Source organism: Monodon monoceros, unplaced genomic scaffold (genome assembly GCF_005190385.1).
Source record: "Monodon monoceros isolate NGI ecotype Baffin Bay Population unplaced genomic scaffold, NGI_Narwhal_1 Super_Scaffold_9, whole genome shotgun sequence".
In the NCBI taxonomy this organism is placed as follows: domain Eukaryota; kingdom Metazoa; phylum Chordata; class Mammalia; order Artiodactyla; family Monodontidae; genus Monodon; species Monodon monoceros.
The window spans coordinates 44,196,741-44,219,985 of NW_021703786.1; the positions used below are offsets into that span (position 1 = coordinate 44,196,741).

Consider the following 23,245-nt stretch of genomic DNA (forward strand, 5'->3'; position numbering starts at 1 on the left):
CTCCAGGTTTTCTTCAAAGCTGGCCTGCTGGGTCTTCTGGAAGAAATGAGAGATGAAAAGTTGGCCCAGATTATAACAAGAACTCAAGCCATCTGTAGGGGATTCCTAATGAGGGCAGAATATCAGAAGATGTTGCAAAGGAGGTAACCATGCAGAAGATAAGGACTGTAAGGTCTCTTAGGGACTTGACCTCGCTCTTCCTTATTCATTAACTCTTTCATTTTGTGGTTAATATGCACTTCTCACCCAGTTCCGAACTCACTCTTACAACACATCAGTCTCTGCTTAACCCCTCACACTGGGATTCTCTTCAAAACGTCTCTCCTCCCTCAGTTTCTCCCTTTCATTCACCTCACATACAGCAGCAGGAATCGTTTGCAGTAAACACTATTTCCATCACACTGTATCTGTCTGCGGTTCCCCACGGTCTCCCACATCGAATCCAAGTTGGCTGTGTGTCTGTCAAGGCCACTCTCTATTCCCTACCTCATCTATCATCTCCCACCGCACAGCCTTTTCCAGCCAGGCTAAACAATTTGCTTATCTCCTTTCTCTCCTGTTTGCACAAGCGCTCCCCTCTCAGCCTAATTTATCTCTTTACCAATTCAAAACTTCCATTTCCGCCTCCTCTAATTAACCTCATCCAACCCATCCACCCAGCACTACTGCTGTCCTTACACACACGTTTTGCATTCATTTTGCTCATCTGTACTCATTTACTTCTGTGGTATAAGTGTTCCCAAGTCTTTTCCATGTGTCAACATTATGGTTTATGGCATGATATCTGCCTTCTCAGAGATATGGTTCTTATAAATTGGACCTATAGAAATAGAATCTCCATTTTAACAAGCTTGAAGAGGCAAACACATTGTTATAAGGCAGGTAAACCTTGCCAGTCTATTGCTACAGTGTGCAGAAGGAACATCTCTTATTACTATTTTAAAATGTTATTTAAATAAAACAAATTTCGTAGCTCAATCCATGCTAAATGCTCTGCAGACATTAACAATCTAACTGAGCAGGTAAGAAGTAGGCATTTGAAAGGACTTGAGAAAAGCCAGTCTATTAGGTGAAGAAACTAACAAAAGTTGTTTATGGAGTAGATAATTTGGCAGCAATTAAAATAAGAGGAGAGGTTTCGAGGAAAACAGGGTAAACCATAAGATCAATTTAGGTGGGCAATTAGGAAAGCAAGCCATGCCCTTTCACAGGTCACGTCAGTGTGCCAAAGGCCAAGCAGCACAATTAACTTACACCTGCCACACCCACTCCCAAGTCACTAATATTGTGATTTCTCAAATGTTCTTAAAATGGTATGTGTTGCTCATATATACAAAGGATTCCTCCTCTAAAGTCAGCTTCTTTGCTAATGTGACAGGGACTTGAGAACACACAATCGTTTGGTATGAGCAGTGCACATTAGCAAAGTGGTCATACTGAGGACCGCTCTGAGTGTGAGGGTGTGTGTGTTGTGTGTGTGTGTCCTGCATATGAAATATACAGAATTTGACACATCACTTACATGTGGGGGGGTCATTAAAAGGGGAGTTTGTAGGTAAAAAACTAATAATAACATTGTCTCTAATGGATCAATCTACACTGATACTTTTCGGTCATTTCAGAGAAGCCCTTTTCTGCATCCAGTATAATGTACGTGCCTTCATGAACGTCAAGCACTGGCCCTGGATGAAACTCTTCTTCAAGATCAAGCCCCTCCTCAAGAGCGCAGAAACCGAGAAGGAGATGACCACCATGAAGGAAGATTTCCAGAAAACCAAAGATGAACTTGCCAAGTCAGAGGCCAAAAGGAAGGAACTGGAGGAAAAAATGGTGACTCTCTTGAAAGAGAAAAATGAGCTGCAGCTCCAGGTTCAATCTGTGAGTACTCTGTGTGCTGAATGCACCATGTCATAGAAGCTTTTCTGGAATTCACATACACTCTGGATTTACAAATGGCCTTTTCTTGAAAAAGAAAATTTCTAGTTGCTTTTTTCAGGATTTCACTTAACTTTCAATATTCCTGTGAAGAAGTAAGGCACCAACAACTTCCAAATTGCAAATGGAAAATGGGAGATTGTAGAAGTTATTTAACAATACCACAAATTTAATAGGCATGAAAGAAGCAGCTGAAAGGCAAAGGCCCCAAATCTCAGTCATTTTACTTATCTGCCCTGCCTGCTTCATCCCAGTCTTAAGAGCCCTACTTCCTGAATACAAGTGTATGAGATTGTATTTACACTCATAAAAGACAGTATTTCTTATTTCTCTCTGTATCTCTTTTCCTCAACCCCCAGGATTTAGCTCAATAAATTCATTTGCAGTTACTTGAACTGAACTACCACGGTGGAAGACAGAGCTAGTGACCTCTGTGATCCTTCCTGTGATACTGATCCTGAGTTCTCAAGGCCTCTGTTTATTGGTTAAAGAAGAAGTTGTAATCAGAGTGGGGGCAGGCTTGGCATCAGCACTGTGGCCAAATACAACCTCCCATTTCCTTGGCCCAACAAGCCCAACAATGTCATGAAGAAATCTGTAAAAAAAAAAAAAAAAAAAAAAGGATAGTTTCCTTAAAATGTTTAACCTATTTTCAACTTTTCCTTCTGATAAGCTCACTTATATGAAGGTTACATTTTCCCAATCACAGCCTCTTCATCTTAACCTCTTTTCATAGGTATTATCATTAGTCAGTGAGTAAATATATACTGAGTGTATGACTATTAGAAATAAAAGCAAAGGAACCCTCGAAGTCCTCATTATCAAACGTTTAAGCATTTTAAAAACTTAAGATATAAACAAACACTGAGAAGTTAAAGAAATTCCCCAGCCCAGAGTAATAAGATCGTGGCTGAACTGATTTTTATGAGTCCTTTAATCATTTATAAAAACCTCACTGAGTTATGTAGTTTCTCAAAATTACAAGTTCTTATATAGTCTAATATTCATTTTGAGACTAATAGGTAATTCTTAAAATGGAAATGGAAGCCTTGGGCAATTATACAGCACTGTTATGGTCTATCAGGGAGGTTCTGAGTACATGAAAAATGCTTCATGGAAATGTATTTATAGGCATAATGTTACGTAGTTTTTCTTTTTAAAATTCAATGTAGCAACTACTTGTTTGAGGCAATTTAACTAAGTCAAAAATCTTTGAATAATATAGTTGAAATGCTCTTAGCAATCATTTATTCCAATCCTCTTTAATTACATGAGATAATTGAGGGTAAGAGGAGTAAATCAATTTGTGCAAGGTCATACACATGGAGGCAAATTTGGGGCAAGAACCCAGGCTTCCTTCGGTCCTTCTACTCTTCTACACAATACTTTTTAAAATAGTCAATTGCTTCAATCCAGTCATTTTTCAGGCTAATTTGCTTCTAAATCTATAGTGCCATATCTAATTAGCTATGTTTCTCCAGACGATGGAATGATGTTCAATTAATTTATATTCATACTGAAAAATTCATTAGCATTCAGTAAACACTACTATTTTGTGCAAAGATCAAGTTCAAAATAAGTAACAGATTCTCTCAACAGCTCAGCACATCTCTCCACAGGAAGCTGACGCCTTGGCTGATGCAGAGGAAAGGTGTGAGCAACTGATTAAAAACAAAATCCAGCTGGAGGCCAAGATCAAGGAGGTGACTGAGAGAGCTGACGATGAGGAAGAGATCAATGCTGAGCTGACCGCCAAGAAGAGGAAACTGGAGGACGAATGTTCAGAACTGAAGAAAGACATAGATGACCTTGAGCTCACACTGGCCAAGGTTGAGAAGGAGAAACATGCCACAGAGAACAAGGTATGAAATATATTTGTATACAGCATACAGAGACTCTGCCATCTAACTAAGCTGCTTTAGAGCAGAGATAATCACTTCCTTAACCTTTCTAGGTGAAAAACCTCACAGAAGAGATGGCAGGCCTGGACGAAGTCATAGCTAAGCTGACCAAGGAGAAGAAGGCCCTCCAGGAGGCCCACCAGCAGACCCTGGATGACCTGCAGGCAGAAGAGGACAAAGTGAACACCCTGAACAAAGCTAAAGCCAAGCTAGAACAGCAAGTGGATGATGTGTGTTTTTAATATCCATCTGAAAGGTTTTTTTAATATACTTTAAATTTTTAACAAAGTTTATTTTCTCATTAGCTTGAAGGGTCTCTAGAACAAGAAAAGAAACTTCGAATGGACCTAGAAAGAACCAAGAGGAAACTGGAGGGTGACCTAAAATTGGCCCAAGAATCCATAGTAGATATAGAAAATGACAAACAGCAACTTGATGAGAAACTTAAAAAGTAGGAACTCCAGAAAAAAAATTCTACGCAACATCATCTTTCAATTCTTATGGGCACTAATATGCCTTGTTCTTCTGTCTAAAGGAAAGAATTTGAAATCAGCAATCTGCTAAGCAAAATTGAAGATGAGCAGGCAGTAGAAATTCAACTACAGAAGAAAATCAAAGAGCTGCAGGTGAGTCATCTCACCTCCATTTGTTTCTGCACTCAAAAAAACTGAAATTGAGGTGAGTTCATGTTAATGTGCTCTGTCACTGCCAGGCCCGCATCGAGGAGCTGGAGGAGGAGATCGAGGCAGAGCGGGCCTCCCGCGCCAAAGCAGAGAAGCAGCGCTCGGACCTCTCCCGGGAGCTGGAGGAGATCAGCGAGCGGCTGGAAGAGGCCGGCGGGGCCACTTCAGCCCAGATTGAGATGAACAAGAAGCGGGAGGCCGAGTTCCTGAAGCTGCGCCGGGACCTGGAGGAGGCCACCCTGCAGCACGAGGCCACGGCAGCCACGCTGAGGAAGAAGCACGCGGACAGTGTGGCCGAGCTGGGGGAGCAGATTGACAACCTGCAGAGGGTCAAGCAGAAGCTGGAGAAGGAGAAGAGTGAGATGAAGATGGAGATCGACGACCTTAGCAGTAATGCAGAGACCATTTCCAAAGCCAAGGTACCCAATACTGTCTTCAAATGAGCAGAGTTAATAACCTGTAAGGACCCTCATTGTTCTCTGGCGTTAAACATTGTTTGTAGGCAGTTTATAGCACTGATCTAAAATTTTGTATTCTAATATATTCCATTTTATTTCATTTTTTTTAAATGCTGGATATAATTTGTTAAGATTATTTCAAAATCTACTTTGTCAGTGTCAAGTATCATTGGGATAAATGAATGAGTTCCAACAATGAGCACTTTGGGGAGATTATGCACCCATCATACCTGAATCCTAGCATGTTCCATAGAGCTGGTGCCATCAGTTTCTACTCACACTTGACGTAAATTTATTCACTCTAAAAATATTTTAAGAATCCAGTGGTAACTTTTTTTTTTTTTTTTTTTTTTTTAAACTGTATTCAATGTCTCATCTTTCATGGGGACCTGTGCCGCAGGGAAACCTTGAAAAGATATGCCGCGCTCTAGAAGACCAAGTGAGTGAACTCAAGACGAAGGAGGAAGAGCAGCAGCGGCTGCTCAGTGACCTGACGGCTCAGAGAGCGCGCCTGCAGACGGAAGCGGGTAGAGATCTCCCTCAGGCCCGCGATTATGGCCTAGACAAAAGCAGTTCCGGGGGTTCTGAATTAATAGCAATACTCCCATATTAGAGGGGAGTAATCAACTATAGGAATTTACTGCGCGGGTTAGAAAAAATTTAAAAAAGCAAGAAAGAATCAGCAGACTAGTTTATTTGTTACACTACAATAGCAATACTGCTTTTTAATCTAGCCAGTTCTGTAACAATATTTATAATTAGATAAAGTATATATTTGTCATGCACATATAATTATATATACAAACTTTAGGCTTGTTTGTTTATGCCATGAACAAATTCCTTTACTTCGGTAATTCTTAGGTGAATATTCCCGACAATTGGATGAGAAAGATGCTTTGGTCTCTCAGCTTTCAAGGACCAAACAAGCATCTACGCAGCAGATTGAGGAGCTGAAATGTCAGCTAGAGGAAGAAACTAAAGTAAGTTTTACCAAAAGTATTCTTGACTGATCAAATCTAAACATATTCAGTTAGGTTCTCCTTTAAGTGTGTAAGTTAAATATCACTGAAGAAATGAATTAAGTCACTGAACTCATACCTCCACAGGCCAAGAGCGCCCTGGCCCACGCCCTGCAGTCCTCCCGCCACGACTGTGACCTGCTGCGGGAACAGTATGAGGAGGAGCAGGAAGCCAAGGCTGAGATGCAGAGGGCGCTGTCCAAGGCCAACAGCGAGGTGGCCCAGTGGAGGACCAAATACGAGACGGACGCCATCCAGCGCACGGAGGAGCTGGAGGAGGCCAAGTGTGTGCTGTGAACTCTAGAGGAGGGACATGACATGGTTTCCTAGCTGCCCAGCTCAGCAACTCCCAGAAAACAGCTGTGATGATGATGACAAAAGCAGAAGCTACCCTAAGTGCATGCTGTGTGTCAAATACTATCGTACATTAACTCATTTCATTTTCTTAGCAACATTACATTGCATTATTATTCGTATCCCTGTTTTACAGATGAGGAAATTGAGACTGTGAGAGGTTAACCAACTAACACAAGAGCCTATGATTAATAAATAGTACAGCTGGGATTAGAACCAGACATTCTGATTCCAGAGACCACCTTCTTAAGTATTGTAGTACAAAGACAGATCTCTTAAAACTCATGCTGGAGGCCATCCGAACTGTGCATAATGTTCAGAGTTAGTCTGAATAAAGTAAAGCCTTAGTCTGGGTACAGACCAAAGGAGACCTTCAGGTAGATCTTCTAGAGCATTAGGGCTAAAGGTTTTTGTGTACATTAGGCATGTATAGTTGGCACACAATTGGGAGTAAAGCAAGAACGTAGACAATTCAGAAGGAATAAAAAGAAAAACCCTGCCTTTGCTTAGACTACATGAATTATCCTGATTTATTTATCCATTCCTCTCTCAGGTGAGACTGACCAAATATATATTATTAGAAGAAACTGGCTATTTTTCTCTAGGAAGAAAAGTATATAAAATAAAATGGAAAGTCTGAGAAAGCAAAAGAATATGCCCAGTATATCTGTGACCAATAAAATATCTAGTTAGTCTCAAATCCTTTTTGGAATGAGATGAGATATAAATCAATCAATAGAATTGCCCTGGCTAATCATTCTCCATACCACACTCAATCAGAAGCCCTGAAAATCCTGAAATCATATGCTGTAAGATACACACATACAATGTCTGTAAGATACATACACACAGTGTCAGCTACAACAATGGCCTCTAACAATTCAACAACTAAAAGGACTTGAGTCCAGCTGTTCACCGCTTTGGACCTTTTCACGGTTTAATCCATCTAGAAAGCAGTTCTGGCTACCACAGTTTTGAAAACCATGCTACTTGACATTGTAGAAAAAGGACTATGAAAGGGGGCTGAGGAGTTTAGCACTTGCCCCTGTTCCTGACCTCTCTCCTTAACTGCCTGGCTAACTTTTTAGGAAGAAGCTGGCCCAGCGTCTGCAGGAAGCTGAGGAACATGTAGAAGCCGTGAACGCCAAATGCGCTTCCCTTGAGAAGACCAAGCAGCGGCTCCAGAATGAAGTGGAGGACCTCATGCTTGACATGGGGAGGTCTAATGCTGCCTGCGCAGCTCTCGATAAGAAGCAAAGGAACTTTGACAAGGTGGCCCAGCCTGCTCAAACTCCATCGATGTTTTACTTAGTCTCCCTTTCTCCTTCCATTAGCTGACAATTTACTGCTTTTCAGGTCCTATCAGAATGGAAACAGAAGTATGAGGAAACCCAGGCTGAACTTGAGGGCTCCCAGAAGGAGTCCCGTTCTTTCAGTACGGAGCTGTTCAAGGTCAAGAACGCCTACGAGGAATCCCTGGAACAACTTGAAATGCTAAAGAGAGAAAATAAGAACTTGCAGCGTGAGTGCTCTTGAACTTCCCTACCCTATATGGCCCTGGAAAGACCTTTCCATGTTATATCAGTCTGACCATTTCTCTCTTCTGTTCACCCACAGAGGAGATTTCTGACCTCACTGAGCAGATTGCTGAGGGAGGGAAGCAAATCCATGAACTGGAGAAAATAAAGAAGCAAGTGGAACAAGAGAAATGTGAAATTCAGGCTGCCTTAGAGGAAGCAGAGGTACGTATATTGATGTTGTGGGGGGAAAATCAAAGATAAACATTGGTGGAAACACCACTGTTTTCATTGGGCAATGGTACTATGAGACGGATCCATTATTACAGAGCAGGTGAGAATCTAAACTCATATAACCTTTATGAAGGGCAATTTGGCAATAGTTATCAAAAGTCTTAAAAATGTAATAATATGACCTATCAGTTCTATTTCTAAGAATCTATCCCAAGAAAATTATCCTAAATGGAGGCAAAGTTTAAACACAAGATGTCCAATCCAAAAACAAGGTAAAGCAAACTATAGAACATCCATATGATGCAATTTTCTACAGCCATTAAATGTAGTTAATATGGGGAAATATTTATGGTAGAGGATAATTTTTAAAGCAAGACACACATTTGCATATACAATATAACTTTACCATGTATAAATATATACAAATAGGAAAAAAACTAGAAAAAAAATGTACCACATTAAAATTGTGCCTCTAAGTGGAGGAAAAATAGGAAAGTTTTGTTTTTATAAATTACCCCACATTCTACAATGAACACATATTTTGTAATCAAAATTATATATATGTTTTAAAACTGAGAATTTCTACAACAGGAATTAGTATATCACGTAAACATTTTAATTTATAGAACAGGAGAGAATTCCTGTTTACTACACATAAGTTTAATCATATAATTTTTGTTACTACTCATATGAATAATATTTGTATAGCCCCTTATACTTTACAAAGCACCCTTATTACAGAGTTGCCCAATAAAGTCTATGACTGAATAAATTAAAGGATGATTTACCTAGTAGGGTCCTAGAGCTCTTTTATTGTACTTTGTAATATTAGACAAACTGATATTAGTAAGAGTTTGGCTCACAAGGGAATACCCTCCAAATATTCATTTCCCATTATTAACTGATTATTAATTAATTGATCACTGTTTTGTTAAGGCATCTCTTGAACATGAAGAGGGAAAGATCCTGCGTATCCAGCTGGAGTTGAACCAAGTCAAGTCTGAAGTTGATAAGAAAATCGCTGAAAAAGATGAGGAAATTGACCAGCTGAAGAGGAACCACATTAGAGTCGTGGAGACCATGCAGAGCACGCTGGATGCTGAGATCCGGAGCAGGAATGATGCCCTGAGAGTCAAGAAGAAGATGGAAGGAGATCTGAATGAAATGGAAATCCAGCTGAACCATGCCAACCGCTTGGCAGCAGAGAGCTTGAGGAACTACAGAAACACCCAAGGGATCCTGAAGGTAGATGGGTCCACATTAACAGCCCAGACAAGTCAGGGAAGTGACCCATCCATCTCCCATTCATCACAACACCTTCTTGTTACACCATCTTTTTTTTTTCCTTTTAACAAATTATACGGTTCATAGTATGGAGGTAGCTAAAAATAAATACACATAGAACATATATTTATTTTTGGCTGCATTGGGTCTTTGTTGCTGCACACGGGCTTTCTCTAGTTGCGTCGAGCAGGGTCTACTCTTCGTTGCGGTGCGCAGGCTTCTCATTGCAGTGGCTTCTGTTGTCGCGGAGCACGGGCTCTAGAGCGCAGGCTCGGTAGTTCTGGCACACAGGCTTAGTTGCTCAGTGGCATGTGGGATCTTCCCAGACCAGGGCTCGAACCCATGTGCCCTGCATTAGTAGGCAGATTCTTAACCACTGTGCCACCAGGGAAGTCCGAATATATTACTTTTAAAGAAACGTTATATAAAAGAACAAACAGAAGCCCAGAGATAAGCTATGATACGAGTGAAATGAAAAGACTTTGGCACCAATAGGCCTGAGGTTGAGTCTTAGTTTTGTCACTTACTAGCTGCCTGATTTTAGGCAAGTTATTATAACCTCTCAGAACCTCTGTTTCTTCTACAAATTAAGAATGAAACTACCCACCTCATAGGGTTACTTGTGAGGATGAAGTGAGAAGACAGATGTCAAGTGCTGGGTACAGCATATGGAAAATGCTCCATAAATTATAGATACTGGTGACTCGCACATGAAAAATAAACAGTTGATGGCATAACACACAACAAGAATCAGTCTCCTGATAATCCTCTCTTACCTAAGCAGGTGACATCCCCATTTTCATGCTCATTCAAATGACAGGCCTGTCATTTCCCGTTCCTGGCACCAACCCATTCTTCCAGTTCATTTCCTGGGATGTTCACATCCTCTTCAGGGTGTCTAAGCCTTTTTATTAACTTAACAGGATACCCAGCTCCACCTGGATGATGCTCTCCGGGGCCAGGAGGACCTGAAGGAGCAGCTGGCGATCGTGGAGCGCAGAGCCAACCTGCTGCAGGCCGAGATCGAGGAGCTGCGGGCCACCCTGGAGCAGACGGAGAGGAGCAGGAAGACGGCGGAGCAGGAGCTCCTGGACGCCAGCGAGCGCGTCCAGCTCCTGCACACCCAGGTGAGACCCTCACATCAAACAAATGCTGTGTACCGTAAAGTGACGACTCAGAATTATAATATGGAAGTACTCTATTTTTATAAATATGTGTATATTTAAAAGGATCGGGGAGATGCTTTAAAATATTAATTGCAATTACCTTGAAGTGATGCGATTATAGATGATTTTTTGCTGTGTGTTCTTTTTAAGATTTTCTACCAAAACAGGGCAGGGGTATTACTTTTTCTATTGAAAAATAAGATTTGACTCTAGATTATTTTGAAAACCATGGTGTGGAATAAACTTGAATAAAGATATCTGTTGACTCCAAAATCTGAAAATGTTCCACGTAGTGTTTCTCATCAGGAGCACTTCAGCGTTCAGCATTGCTATGTCTACAGTCCCTGTGCCTTGCAGGACATTTAGTGTCACTGACCAGCCTGGGCGTTAAATGCAGCAGCACGCCCTAGTTATTCTGACAACCAAAAATATCCACCCGCATACATTTCCAAATACCCACTGAGGTGATATTGCTTCCCTTAGAGAACCACTGGGTTGAAATTTTAAGAAAATGTTTTCGTAAGAGTAATTCAGTATTCCCCAAGGGAGCAAACCATTCAAGTTAACAGAGAATAGATTCCTTCTAACTGAGAAACTCTCAGTACCAGGCTCTCACAAAAAGAATCTACTCTTTTCTAATATTTCCAACCTTTTAAGGACAGAACACTAGCAATGTCTGGTTGACATATAATTGAAAGAGCAATTAACCAATATAGACATTCTTGAACCTCCACGTTTTTATGCGTAAATCAGATGGACATTGGGGCAGTGGCGGGGCAGGGGGAACCAACCCTGCAAATGATTAACATTTTGCACTGAACAAATATTTGAAGTTCAGTGAAATGTTGCCATTAGGTCCCCTGCATAAGCCAACGAGTAATACATTTGTAAAACCCCAAGTGTGCAAACTGCAGGTCTTGTAAATTTCCACTACTTTTAACAGAACACCAGCCTGATCAACACCAAGAAAAAATTGGAAAATGATGTTTCACAACTCCAGAGTGAAGTGGAAGAAGTAATTCAAGAATCGCGCAATGCAGAAGAGAAGGCCAAGAAGGCCATCACTGATGTGAGCAAATGAGCATTTGTTTCATGAAACTGTGTGTTACCTGCCATTACCAGGTTTATTATACTGGTTTATTTACTAATTAGGCGGCCATGATGGCCGAGGAGCTGAAGAAGGAGCAGGACACCAGCGCCCACCTGGAGCGCATGAAGAAGAACCTGGAGCAGACGGTGAAGGACCTGCAGCACCGCCTGGACGAGGCTGAGCAGCTGGCCCTGAAGGGCGGGAAGAAGCAGATCCAGAAGCTGGAGGCCAGGGTGGGTCTCTCAATCTCTCTGAATCCGGGAAGTGAAAACGGCACTCCCCCATCCTTCTCTCTTCTTGTACACTGGCTCCCTTCCTTATCCTATGGCTGGGGACAGCCACCCAATATCTTCAGTAGGTCCTGAGTTAATTAACATCCCCCAAGACTGACTATATAAATATCCTTCTTGATTGTAGGTACGTGAGCTTGAAGGAGAGGTTGAAAGTGAGCAGAAACGTAATGCTGAGGCTGTTAAAGGTTTGCGGAAACACGAGAGAAGAGTAAAGGAACTCACCTACCAGGTAAGGGGAAGAGCTTTCTAGAATATCCAGACTTCCTGCACAAAGGGAAACTGAAAACCTGGTGACTATGTGGTACTCACAAATAGCTACATATTAACTTGATATATATATAAGGGGCAAATGGCACAATCACCTATCGCAGACCCTTCCCTAAGCTAGGAAAATCAGGAAGGCCTTTAGAAAACAGTGCAAGTGAGGAAAGAATATAGGTTTCAAAGACAGATAAACTGGTATTAGTCCTGGTTTGGCCTCTCTTACTTTTATAAACTTGGATAGGTTACCTAACACTCTAAACCTTAATTCATCACCTGTAAAATAGAATAAAAACATCTACTCACCAGAGTAGGGAGGTAAGGATTAGAGACGTGTATAACTCTCCAATATAGTGTCTGCACACAGTGGACATTTAACAAGAGTGGCTACTGTTAATACTATGAAGGAAGCCTCAGAGTTGACCACATTTACCCCAGGCCCACCTGCCATCATATCAAAGTGATTTACTTCACCACCTGTAGTGGGTTTATTTCGTTGGATTCAATGCAGACCATTTTTTTCAAACTTCCAGACTGAGGAAGACCGCAAGAATGTTCTCAGGCTGCAAGACCTGGTAGATAAATTACAGGCAAAGGTGAAATCGTACAAGAGACAAGCTGAGGAGGCTGTAAGTATCTTTAAGCCCTTGAGGGAAGAAGAAAACTTCTTTGAGGGTAGAAAGTGTATTAAGAGAATGTGTTAATGAGAAAGAAAGAGACCAAGTAAGAATATGTCATTCTTATTTTAAAAGAGATGATATAAATATGAATTTCCCCCCAAATCCTAATTATAGAATAAGACTTCAAGACATTTTTATTATTAAGCAATTTGTAGGGGTCAGGGGAAAAAAAGAAAATTCCAAATAACCCACCTTACTTGATAGCTGCAAAGAACATCCAGCAGAAAATCTACCACCATGATAAATATTCCTCTCCCTCTAGAAATGCACAAAATCAACTGTTCCCAAAAGCCAAACAGAAATCTGTTACCCCAGCTGACTCCTTCCCTCACTGCCAGTGTCATCAGCGGGGACTCATCCCTGCACATTTGCTGTAGCAAATTAGGACGCGCTGGAAGACTCTCCAGCTTCACTTTTCCTGGCTGTTCCCCACTCTCCCAGACACAATGTAGTGGGTAAGAGGTAAGAAAAGGGAACACGAAAGGGAGAGGCACGAATGGTAGTAAGTCCAACCAACAGAGGGCATACTTTCTTCCTATCCCCATCCCCCCACCCACAGCGTCTCTGTATACCAGAGTCAAAATATATGGCAAAAACATTTCAACTGGCGTTTTCCCAAAGTTAGAATTTGACTTTACATTTACTTTCTAACCCCTGTGACCAAGCGTACGTGGGTCTCTTCCTCCTTTCCACCCAGTCCATACATCATAAATAGATTTCACATATACATGGGTTTGACACAACGAGCTTGTCTCTCCATTTCAAAACTGTTTCTTCTTTCATTCTTTAGAGTGAAAAATGTAATTGAAGTTACAAATTCTGTCTGGATTTTTTTTTTTTTTTTTTTTGCGGCATGCGGGCCTCTCACTGTTGTGGCCTCTCCCGTTGCGGAGCACAGGCTCCGGCCGCGCAGGCTCAGCAGCCATGGCTCACGGGCCCAGCCGCTCCGCGGCACGTGGGATCTTCCCGGACCGGGGCACGAACCCGTGTCCCCTGCATCGGCAGGCGGACTCTCAACCACTGCGCCACCAGGGAAGCCCTCTGTCTGGATTTGAAATCAGATATGACAAACCATAAGAAGGAAATATCTGAGTTGAGGAAATAATCCTGTTTGTGACAAGTGCAATGAGAACCACAAAGTCTAACTCTCACAACTTTTTTCTTAGGAGGAGCAATCCAACGCTAACCTTGCCAAATTCCGCAAGCTCCAGCACGAGCTGGAGGAGGCCGAGGAACGGGCTGACATTGCCGAGTCCCAGGTCAACAAGCTGCGGGTGAAGAGCCGGGAGGTCCACACAAAAGTCAGTCCAGAGTGAACACATCTGCATGATGCTGCCAAGGGGCTGAAGAAATGCACAAAATGTGCTATTTTGGGTCACTTGCTTTGTGATGTTTTTCTCTTAATGCTGAATAAATAAAAACTACAGTGAACTGATAAACTGAACCAGACTCAGTTATTTCCAAAATTATTTATTCTCAAACACAGTTCTCACCTAGCTATTATTTTTTTAACATTATATATGGCTTTGTGGAACATTCAATATTTGTACCTCTCTCACCACCCAGCATCCCCTTTCCCATCTCCACCACACACACACACAATTATCTTTCACTGGACTTAATTTTATTAAATCTCTCTAGACTGATACAAATTACTAAGGAAAACACTCACTGAGGTTACCCCTTCAGACAGGGCACACTCATGCACCCACTCCACAGGTGGTTGCTGAGCAGCTACTGTGCGCCGGGCACTGCTCTCAGTACTATGGGAATAGCAGTGAACAAAAGCATAGTTCCCTCCCTCTGGGAACTTATATTCTGCAAGGAAAGCAAGGCAGTCAACAAATAAGAAGCTGTGTCTACTATATTTAAAATAGGTAATCAACAAGAACCTACTGTATAGCACAGGGAACTCGGCTCAGTATTCCGTAATAACCTAAATGGGAAAATAATTTGAAAAAGAATGGATACTTGTATGGGTATAAATGAATCACTTTGCTGTACACCTGAAACTAACACATCATTGTTAATCAACTATACTCCAATATAAAAAAAATTTTTTAAAAGATCTACAAAAAAAATAAGAAGCTGTGTAATGTGTCAGATAAGTGCTCGTGAGAAATAAAACAAGTAAGAGGGAGGCAGTTAGTACTTTGTAGAGAGGAGTCAAGTAAGGCCTCTCTAATAAAAAGACATTTGAGCTGACACCTGAAGGAAGCAAGAGTATTCCAGGCAGAGGGAACAAAAGAAAATGCAAAGGCCCTGAGGCAGGAGCAGTTTGGCATGTCCCAGGGACAGGAAAGAGGCCAGCAGGGCTAGAGGAGAATAAGCAAGATAGTTACCGCATAAGAGAGGAACCTGGGACCCCAGGGATCATGTAGGGCTTCAGGGCCACCTGAGGACTTTTTTCTTCACTCAGAGTGAGATGGGAAATCTTTGGAGTGTTTTGAACAGAGGAGTGATATTAACACACATTTTAAAAGAATCACTCTGGGGACTTCCCTGGTGGCACAGTGGTTAAGAATCTGCCTGCCAACGCAGGGGTCACGGGTTCGAGCCCTGGTCCTGGAAGATCCCACATGCTGTGGAGCAACTAAGTCCATGCACCGCAACTACTGAGCCTGCGCTCTAGAGCCCGCGAGCCACTGAGCCCGCGTGCCGCAACTACTGAAGCCCGCACAACTAGAGCCCGTGCTCCGCAACAAGAGAAGCCACCGCAATGAGAAGCCTCTGCACCGCAAGCAAGAGTAGCCCCCTCTCGCCGCAACTAGAGAAAGCCCGTGTGCAGCAACGAAGACCCAACACAGCCAAAATGAATAAATAAGTAAGTCTTTAAAAAGAAAAAAAAAAGAATCACTCTGCTGCACTGAGAATACACTGAAGGGGGCAGAGGTAGAAACTGTGAGACCAGTTAGGAGCCTACTGCGAAATAAAAGATAAGAAATGACAGTGGCTTAGACCAGAGAGATAGGCACTGGGAGATGACGAGAAGCAGATGGATTCTAGATGTACTGTGAAGGTAGTGCACATAGGGTTTTCTGACAGACTGAATGGATGAGTGGGTGAGAGAGAGAAAGAGACAGAAAGGACTTACGAAAAGAGGAAGAATAAGACAAGAAAGATTTAGTGCAGTATAAACATGAGGAGTTTGGTATCTAGAAAGACAGGAAGCAGTAGAACAAAAATGCAATCTAGACAAAAATTGTACTTTATGCACTCCTGTCCCTCTTCCACCTTCTACCATCCACACTCCCCTGCCTCCCAACCCCTATCAGCCTCATTCCTTTACAGTATAAACTGCACAGGCCTCAATCGCAAAAATGTCTAAAATTAATAACAGTTTAAAACAAAAAAATTCAAAATACTCTCCTAAATTAAATTTTGGATCAAAGAGGAAACCAAAAGTAGAATCACAAAAACTTCTAGAAGTAAACATAAGAGTAAATCTTTGTGACCTTGGTTTACACAAAGATTTCTTAGATGCCAACACCAAAAGCACAAGCCATGAGAGAAAAAATTGATAAACTGGATTTCATCAAAATTCAGTTTCTGCACTTTGAAAAACACTGTTAAAGAAAATGAAAGGACAAGCCACCGACTGAGAAAAAGTATTTGCAAATTATACCCCGATAAAGGACTTGTGTCCAGAGTACATATAGAAATCTATATCTTCACTAAAAAGAAAACAAATCACCCAATTTTTAAAGAGCCAAAAGATTTAAACAAACATTTCACCAAAGAAGATATACACAGAGCACATGAAAAATGCTCATCATGAATCATTGGGAGAATAATAATTAAAACATAATGAGATATCACAACACACCTATTACAATGACTAAAAGTCCAAGTGTTGGCCAAGAGGTGGAGGAACTGGACCTCTCACACCTGCTAGCGCTCATGTAAAACAGCATGACCATTTTGGAAAATAGTTTGGCAGCCTCTTAAAAAGTTAAGAAATTACCCATTGGTTCCAGTCGTTCCACTTCTAGGTATTTACTCAAGAGAAATGAAAACGTATGTCCACACAAAAACTTTGAACACAAATATTCACAGCATATTTATCTGTAATAGCCCCAAACTGAAAACAACCCAGATGGCCATTAACAGGTGAATGGATAAATACATTGTGGTGAATCCATATCATGTAATACTACAAAATGATAAAAATAAACTACTGGGCTTCCCTGGTGGGCAGTGGTTAAGACACGGGTTCGAGCCCTGGTCCAGGAAGATCCCACATGCCGCGGAGCAACTAAGTCCATGCACCACAACTACTGAGCCTGCGCTCCAGAGCCCGGAGCCACAACTACTGAAGCCCGTGCACCTAGAGCCCGTGCTCCGCAACAAGAGAAGCCACCGCAATGAGAAGCCCGCGCACCGCAACGAAGAGTAGCCCCCGCTTGCCGCAACCAGAGAAAAGCCCGCCCGCAGCAATGAAGACCCAACACAGCCAGAAACAATAAATAATTTTTTAAATGATTAAAAATTAACTATTAACACACACAAAAGCATGGATGGATCTCAAAATAATAATGCTGATTAAAAGTAGTCAGACCAAAAAAGTGTAGACTCTATTATTCCATTTATATAAAATTCTAGAAAAAAAAAATGAATCTATAGTGACTGAAAACTGACCAGTGGTTGCCTAGAGACAGAGAGGCAGGATTTATGGGAGGCACAGAAGGACAGTAGGATGTATTACAAAGGACCAGGAGGAAACTTTGGGGGTGATGGACATGTTCATTATCTTGATTTAGATGATGGTGTCACAGTGTATACATATGTCGAGACTCTTTAAATATGTACAGTTCGTTATACATCAATTATATCCCCTTAAAGCTGTTAAAATTTTTCATTGGGGGAAATACTACAATTATAGTGCTTTGGGAAAATAATAATTAGGATACTGTACGTCAAACTTTAAAGCCAGAGTTATAATTTTTGATAGGAATTACGTTAAATCTATTTACCAGTTTGGGGAAAATTAGCTTACTTACTATGTTGATTCTTCCAATTCGTGAATAAAGTATGTTTTCCCATTTATTTAGATCTTCTTCAATTTCTTTCTTCCTTGTTTTACAGTTTCCAGCATACAAGTCCTGTATATGTTTTGTTAGATTTACACCTAAATTCTTCTTTTTCTTTCTTTTTGTTTTTAAGTAATTGTAAATTGTGTTTCCTTTTTTTTTTTTTTTTTTTTTTGGCTGCATTGGGCCTCTGTTGCTGTGCATGGGCTTTTCTCTGGTTGCAGGGAGCGGGGGCCCCTCTTCGTTGTGGTGCACAGGCTTCTCATTGCGGTGGCTTATCTTGTGGAGCACGGGCTCTAGGCGCGGGCTTCAGTAGTTGTGGCTCTTAGGCTCTAGAGCACAGGCTCAGTTGTTGTGGTGCACGAGCTGAGTTGCTCCATGGCATGTGGGATCTTCCCAGACCAGGGATCAAACCTGTATCCCCTGCATTGGCAGGCAGATTTTTAACCACTGCGCCACCAGGGAAGTCCCTGTATTTCTAATTTTGGTGTCCACATGTTCAGTGCTAGCATACAGCATAAAGAAATACAACTGATTTTTGTATGTTTATGTTATACCCTGAAACCCTGCTGAACTCACTTCATAGCTCTGAGTTTGGGGGGAAATTCTTTGTGATTTTCTACATCAACAATCATGTACCTCAGAAAACAACCACTTAAGGTGAATCTAAATTAATTAAAATGAAGTCCAAAATTACACAGTAAATTGTGGGGGAAAAGTCTGATGGGGATTTTATCATAAAAATCAAGCCAGAAGTATTGAAATACATTTATTTTCTTATACGTCACAAGATTTACGTTATAACTGCATCTCTGTTAATTCTTAGAACAAAGAATGAATCAATGTTGGAGTTGAGAGGAAAGGAACATCGTTCTCACAATCTTGTATGATGCGGCACCCTTTATGTTTAACTTTTGCAATGCAATCATAAAGAATGTCCTTTTTTGCAAAAACTGTATGATGTCTTCATCGATATTTTAAGGGTCTTCCTAATCCTTTGATCCTAAACTCACTCTCTTGAAGCACTTATTGGATCATCATCATTGTCAATGTTCAGAACTTTAATTATTAACTAGTTCAGTGCTGCTGCATCACCCTGGCCAGTGGCTTTGCAAAATTCAAGCAGTTTTCTAATACCACTTTCATCAACTTCATTAAATTCTGAAAATTTGGCAGTATTTGTCATTTTACTTTGCAGTCATGTTGCACTGACTACTGCATATTTACAACAGCTGAAAATCAGCATGCTCATGTACTAGGGAATAACAAAACTGACTCCATATTAGATCTGTTTCTTTTACTTTAACCTTTGTACTCTATTGTTTTTGCTACAACTTAATGTTGTCTAGAGCCTGAAATATACAAGATAGCCAATTCTCAAGGCTCTGGCCTTTACAGGTGTAACACTTTTCCATTCATATAGAAATAAAAAGTTGCAGAACAGAGAATAACATTTGTCTTGTTGGAGGTTTACAGAAACACCATGACCTGACCTACTTAGACAGCTGCAAGAACAAAGGATTCCAACACCAAGTTTGCAAGAGCTAACAACACTCCCTCCCTTTTAGTATAAAAAAAGCCTGAATTCTACCTCAGGGAAGATGGTTCTGGACCATCTTCCCTGAGGACCCTAGTCCACCATCTTCTCTGTCTGCTGGCTTTCTGAATAAAGTCACTATTCCCTGCCCCAACAACTCGTCTCTCAATTTGCTGACCTGTTGTGTGGCAAGCAATATGAGCTTGGGTTCCGCAACAATCATTAGAGAATACTTACTGTTTTCTTATGCCACATCACTACAGTGGAGACCCTAATAACAAGCATTATACTACTGCAAACCTTAAAACAGTCATAGCCTTTGCCCAGAAAGTCTATTCTATAAATATCATAAAGATATGCATAAACATATACACACATATGTTTACAGGAATATTCAAAAGAAAAAAAAATTAGCGCACCCTAAATGCCCCAAAATAGAAAACTGAGTACACAGGATGGAACGATATGTAACTATTAAAAATCATGACGTAGAAATAGAGTTAATATCATGATAAAATTTCCCATAATCCGTTAAGTTGTAAAGGCAGAACAGAAAACCATGTTTACAGGCTGATACCCTAATTGTGTATTTGTTTAAAGCACATTTTAAAAAAAAAAGTGTGTATGTGTTTACAAACATAAAAAAAGGGTGTAAAAGGACTTAATCCAAATTTAGGTAGAGATTACTTCTATGCTAAAATCTTAGGAGTGATTTAAATTTTTCCTTCAGTATGTTTGATTATGTTTTTCAATCTTTCTACAATGTGTTCCTCACTTTGGGAATTTTCTTAAAGGCTCATATTTTTTAAATACAATAACTAAAAGGAAAGTACTTCTTAAGAGGACTTCATATCCAATTCTCATCAAAGACTTGGGTATAACTGACAATAGAAAGGTGAAGAGGAGAGGGTCATTTGATGGATGAGACCATTAGCACAACTACTAAAAGCTGTTGCCTTTCTTCCAAGTTTTCGGTAAGCATTAACATTCCGGGGCTAACACAGCAGCTGTCAGTGAGCAAACTTAAATTCTGCCTCCTGGCTGTGACAGAGGTTTGGGCACATGTTACATTGACACCAGTGTCCCCAGGCACCTTCACTGCGGACTTAGCCGGTCACATTTTCCTAAGTGGGAAGCTGAAGAATCAGCTGTGGGCAGATGGAAAGAACCTTACTTAAGTATGGAATTTACCAGCCTGATTCCTCCCTCCTGGCTCCAAGCGCCACCAAGATGCTGCTTCCGGAGCCCAAGAGGGAAAAAGCCTCTTCGCTGATGAAGGAGAAAAACATTCCCCTTGGGGAACACACCCAAAACAGGGCTTTTCTTATATTATAGTAGCCTGACCTTCCCAAGAGGGCGGGCTATTTTCTCAGCTCCTCACAGAAACAATGGCTTATGGCTGTCTCTCAGGGAAACTGAGGTACAACACAGAAGGAGCCCTCAAATTATGAAAAATGTTGTTAAGAGGATGGATGGGAAAGGTGGTATCTTTGGAGCAAAAGAATCATATTTTTTTCCGGTATATTCTGAAAAATAATTCTATTGATACCCACAGTTTTTAGTACCCCAAAATGGATTTAGCCCTAAGTATATGTATATGCAATGTAATCAAATCCCTATAAACGTACTGAAAAATTTCAAATGGAATTTGGCGACTTGAGAATTTTCAGAAATTTCCTCGCGGCCCAGTCACGTCAAGAGCCGGGGGTTCGAATTCCCTCACCACTTCGTTTCACACCCTCCCACCACACACACAGTTACGCTCTGGAATCGCGGAGCTGACGAGGAAAGCCTGCCTCTCTCACAAACTCCAAACGTACACTCACCGGCTACGGCCCCTCACCGTCTCCCGGCTGGTCCCAACCATGGCGGAATCACGTCCAGCCTTTCCTTCCCCGGTGGCGCACTCCTCCCATGATGCCCTGGGGCGCACCGGAAGCAACTCCTCACCTCTCTGGGAAATTGAAACCTGGTTTCTTCTTGGTAGTTATCAGGTGTTTCCTTGGAAGCCCACGGCTGCTGATTCTTTTCACGTGTTTTCAATAATGTGCTCCACCCACCCTCCGCTAACTAGATGGTAAGCTGTTTGAGAGAACCAATTTCTAATCCACGATGCCTGGAAGAGTGTCTTTATAAGCCATTTGTTAAATGAAGAGCAGATGCTAAACTTTTTGTTTGACAGAACGAAGCAAAGCTGAGTAGAAAAACAGCAGATAACAGAGCCAACCCTCAGCAGAGAATATGGAAGAATAGCGTTACCTTTATAATAACAGCTGGCATTTAAAACCCTAAATCCTTACCTTAGTTTGCAAGGCTCTAAGCATCTGGCCCCTAGCCGCTTCTGCCACTTCATTCCTTGCTACTGTATCCCTGGCTCCTTTCATCCCTGCCCTACTGGCCTTTATTCTGTTCTTGTGCAGGCACGTTCCCCTCCCAGAGCCTTTACACTTGTTTTCTCTGCCTGGAATACTGTGCCCCGTTGACATTCTCCTGGCTTGCTCTTTCTCTAAGTGCTCAAATATCATCTCTTTAGAGAAACTTATCCTGATTGATCTATTTCAAACCCACACAGCCACTGTTTCCTTATCCTAATTGTCCTTTCCTTCAGAGAATTTATCCCTAATTGACATTTATATCTTTGTTTGTTGTCTGTCCCCGCATAGGCACACACTAGAATAAAATTTCCATGAGGGCAGAGACTTTGCCTGTTCTGTTCCCTAGTGCTTAAAATCTTCCCAGCATGTAGTAAGCCCTCAATGAATGTTTGATGAATAAACAATTGAATAAGTGCATGCTCCCTGTTACCGGCTCTGTGCATTACAGCTTCAAAATTAGCAATTCCACATGTGAATTTCATCACCATCCTGGTTTTGTGAGAGATCTCAAGCTGGTTCCATCTAGCCCCATCTTGGTCAAGTTTGAGGATTTTGCCATCATACCCCCAACCACCTTTTGGGTAGGGTGATAAATTTATCTGGGTTTGCCCAGGATTGTCCTGATTTTAAAACTGAAGTCTCAGGAATCTCTTCAATTCCAAGCAAATTAGGAAGGTTGGTCAACCCTGCTTTGAGGTATCTAGGCTCCATCTTCCTCGTCTTGTTTTATGGTTGTGAGTGTGTGGAATGAGGGGGTGGGGGGTGGCGGTGACTTAAGAGTGTTCTGGGCCATCTGGAGAGGAAATTGGCTATATGTAGTGGGTAGAATGGGAGGACTGGATGGACAGTAGTCAGGCTGTGGTCAGCTGATGGGCCTTACCAAACAGCAACAAAAATGAGATGAAAGAACAATGTAGAAGATGCTGTCCTGGCTTCCAGAGCCCTCTGGCACAGGCAATGGTTGGTACATTCTCTAGAGAAAGTTCCTGGCTTCTAAGTCTCAGGCTCTGCTGTTGACATGGCCTCACCCACTCCATGTCACTTTCAAAAAGTAGCCTATCATGCATTTATTAACTCAGTTGTCACAAGAACCCCATGAGTTAGGTATTGTTATTATCCCCATTTTACATATGAAGAAACTGAGGCTCAGAAAAGTAGAATAAGTTGTGCAAATTCAAATAGTTTAAATAGTGAAGTCAGGATTTGAACCTCAGTACTCTGACTCTCAAAGTCCACTCTTAGGGCTTCCCTGGTGGCACAGTGGTTCAGAGTCCGCCTGCCGATGCAGGGGACACGGGTTCGTGCCCCGGTCCGGGAAGATCCCACATGCCGCGGAGCGGCTGGGCCCGTGAGCCATGGCCGCTGAGCCTACGCATCTGGAGCCTGTGCTCCGCAGTGGGAGAGGCCACAACAGTGAGAGGCCCGCAT

The 23,245-nt window shown here is 41.6% G+C and overlaps 1 protein-coding gene across 1 annotated transcript in view; it reads left to right on the forward strand.

The window, feature by feature from the left end:
- Positions 1-14,324, forward strand: part of LOC114888873 (myosin-8) — a 28,578-nt gene extending 14,254 nt beyond the window's left edge. The window contains exons 20-39 of the mRNA XM_029211506.1: positions 7-143; positions 1,623-1,878; positions 3,555-3,797; positions 3,890-4,066; positions 4,142-4,287; positions 4,372-4,462; positions 4,549-4,938; positions 5,378-5,504; positions 5,839-5,957; positions 6,084-6,280; positions 7,439-7,622; positions 7,707-7,872; positions 7,968-8,092; positions 9,038-9,346; positions 10,309-10,512; positions 11,495-11,620; positions 11,704-11,874; positions 12,059-12,163; positions 12,729-12,824; positions 14,042-14,324. Coding sequence (XP_029067339.1) covers positions 7-143; positions 1,623-1,878; positions 3,555-3,797; positions 3,890-4,066; positions 4,142-4,287; positions 4,372-4,462; positions 4,549-4,938; positions 5,378-5,504; positions 5,839-5,957; positions 6,084-6,280; positions 7,439-7,622; positions 7,707-7,872; positions 7,968-8,092; positions 9,038-9,346; positions 10,309-10,512; positions 11,495-11,620; positions 11,704-11,874; positions 12,059-12,163; positions 12,729-12,824; positions 14,042-14,191 — 3,519 coding nt within the window. The 3' untranslated portion in view covers positions 14,192-14,324. The remainder of the gene's footprint in view (positions 1-6; positions 144-1,622; positions 1,879-3,554; positions 3,798-3,889; positions 4,067-4,141; positions 4,288-4,371; positions 4,463-4,548; positions 4,939-5,377; positions 5,505-5,838; positions 5,958-6,083; positions 6,281-7,438; positions 7,623-7,706; positions 7,873-7,967; positions 8,093-9,037; positions 9,347-10,308; positions 10,513-11,494; positions 11,621-11,703; positions 11,875-12,058; positions 12,164-12,728; positions 12,825-14,041) is intronic.
- Positions 14,325-23,245: the final 8,921 nt, after the last annotated feature.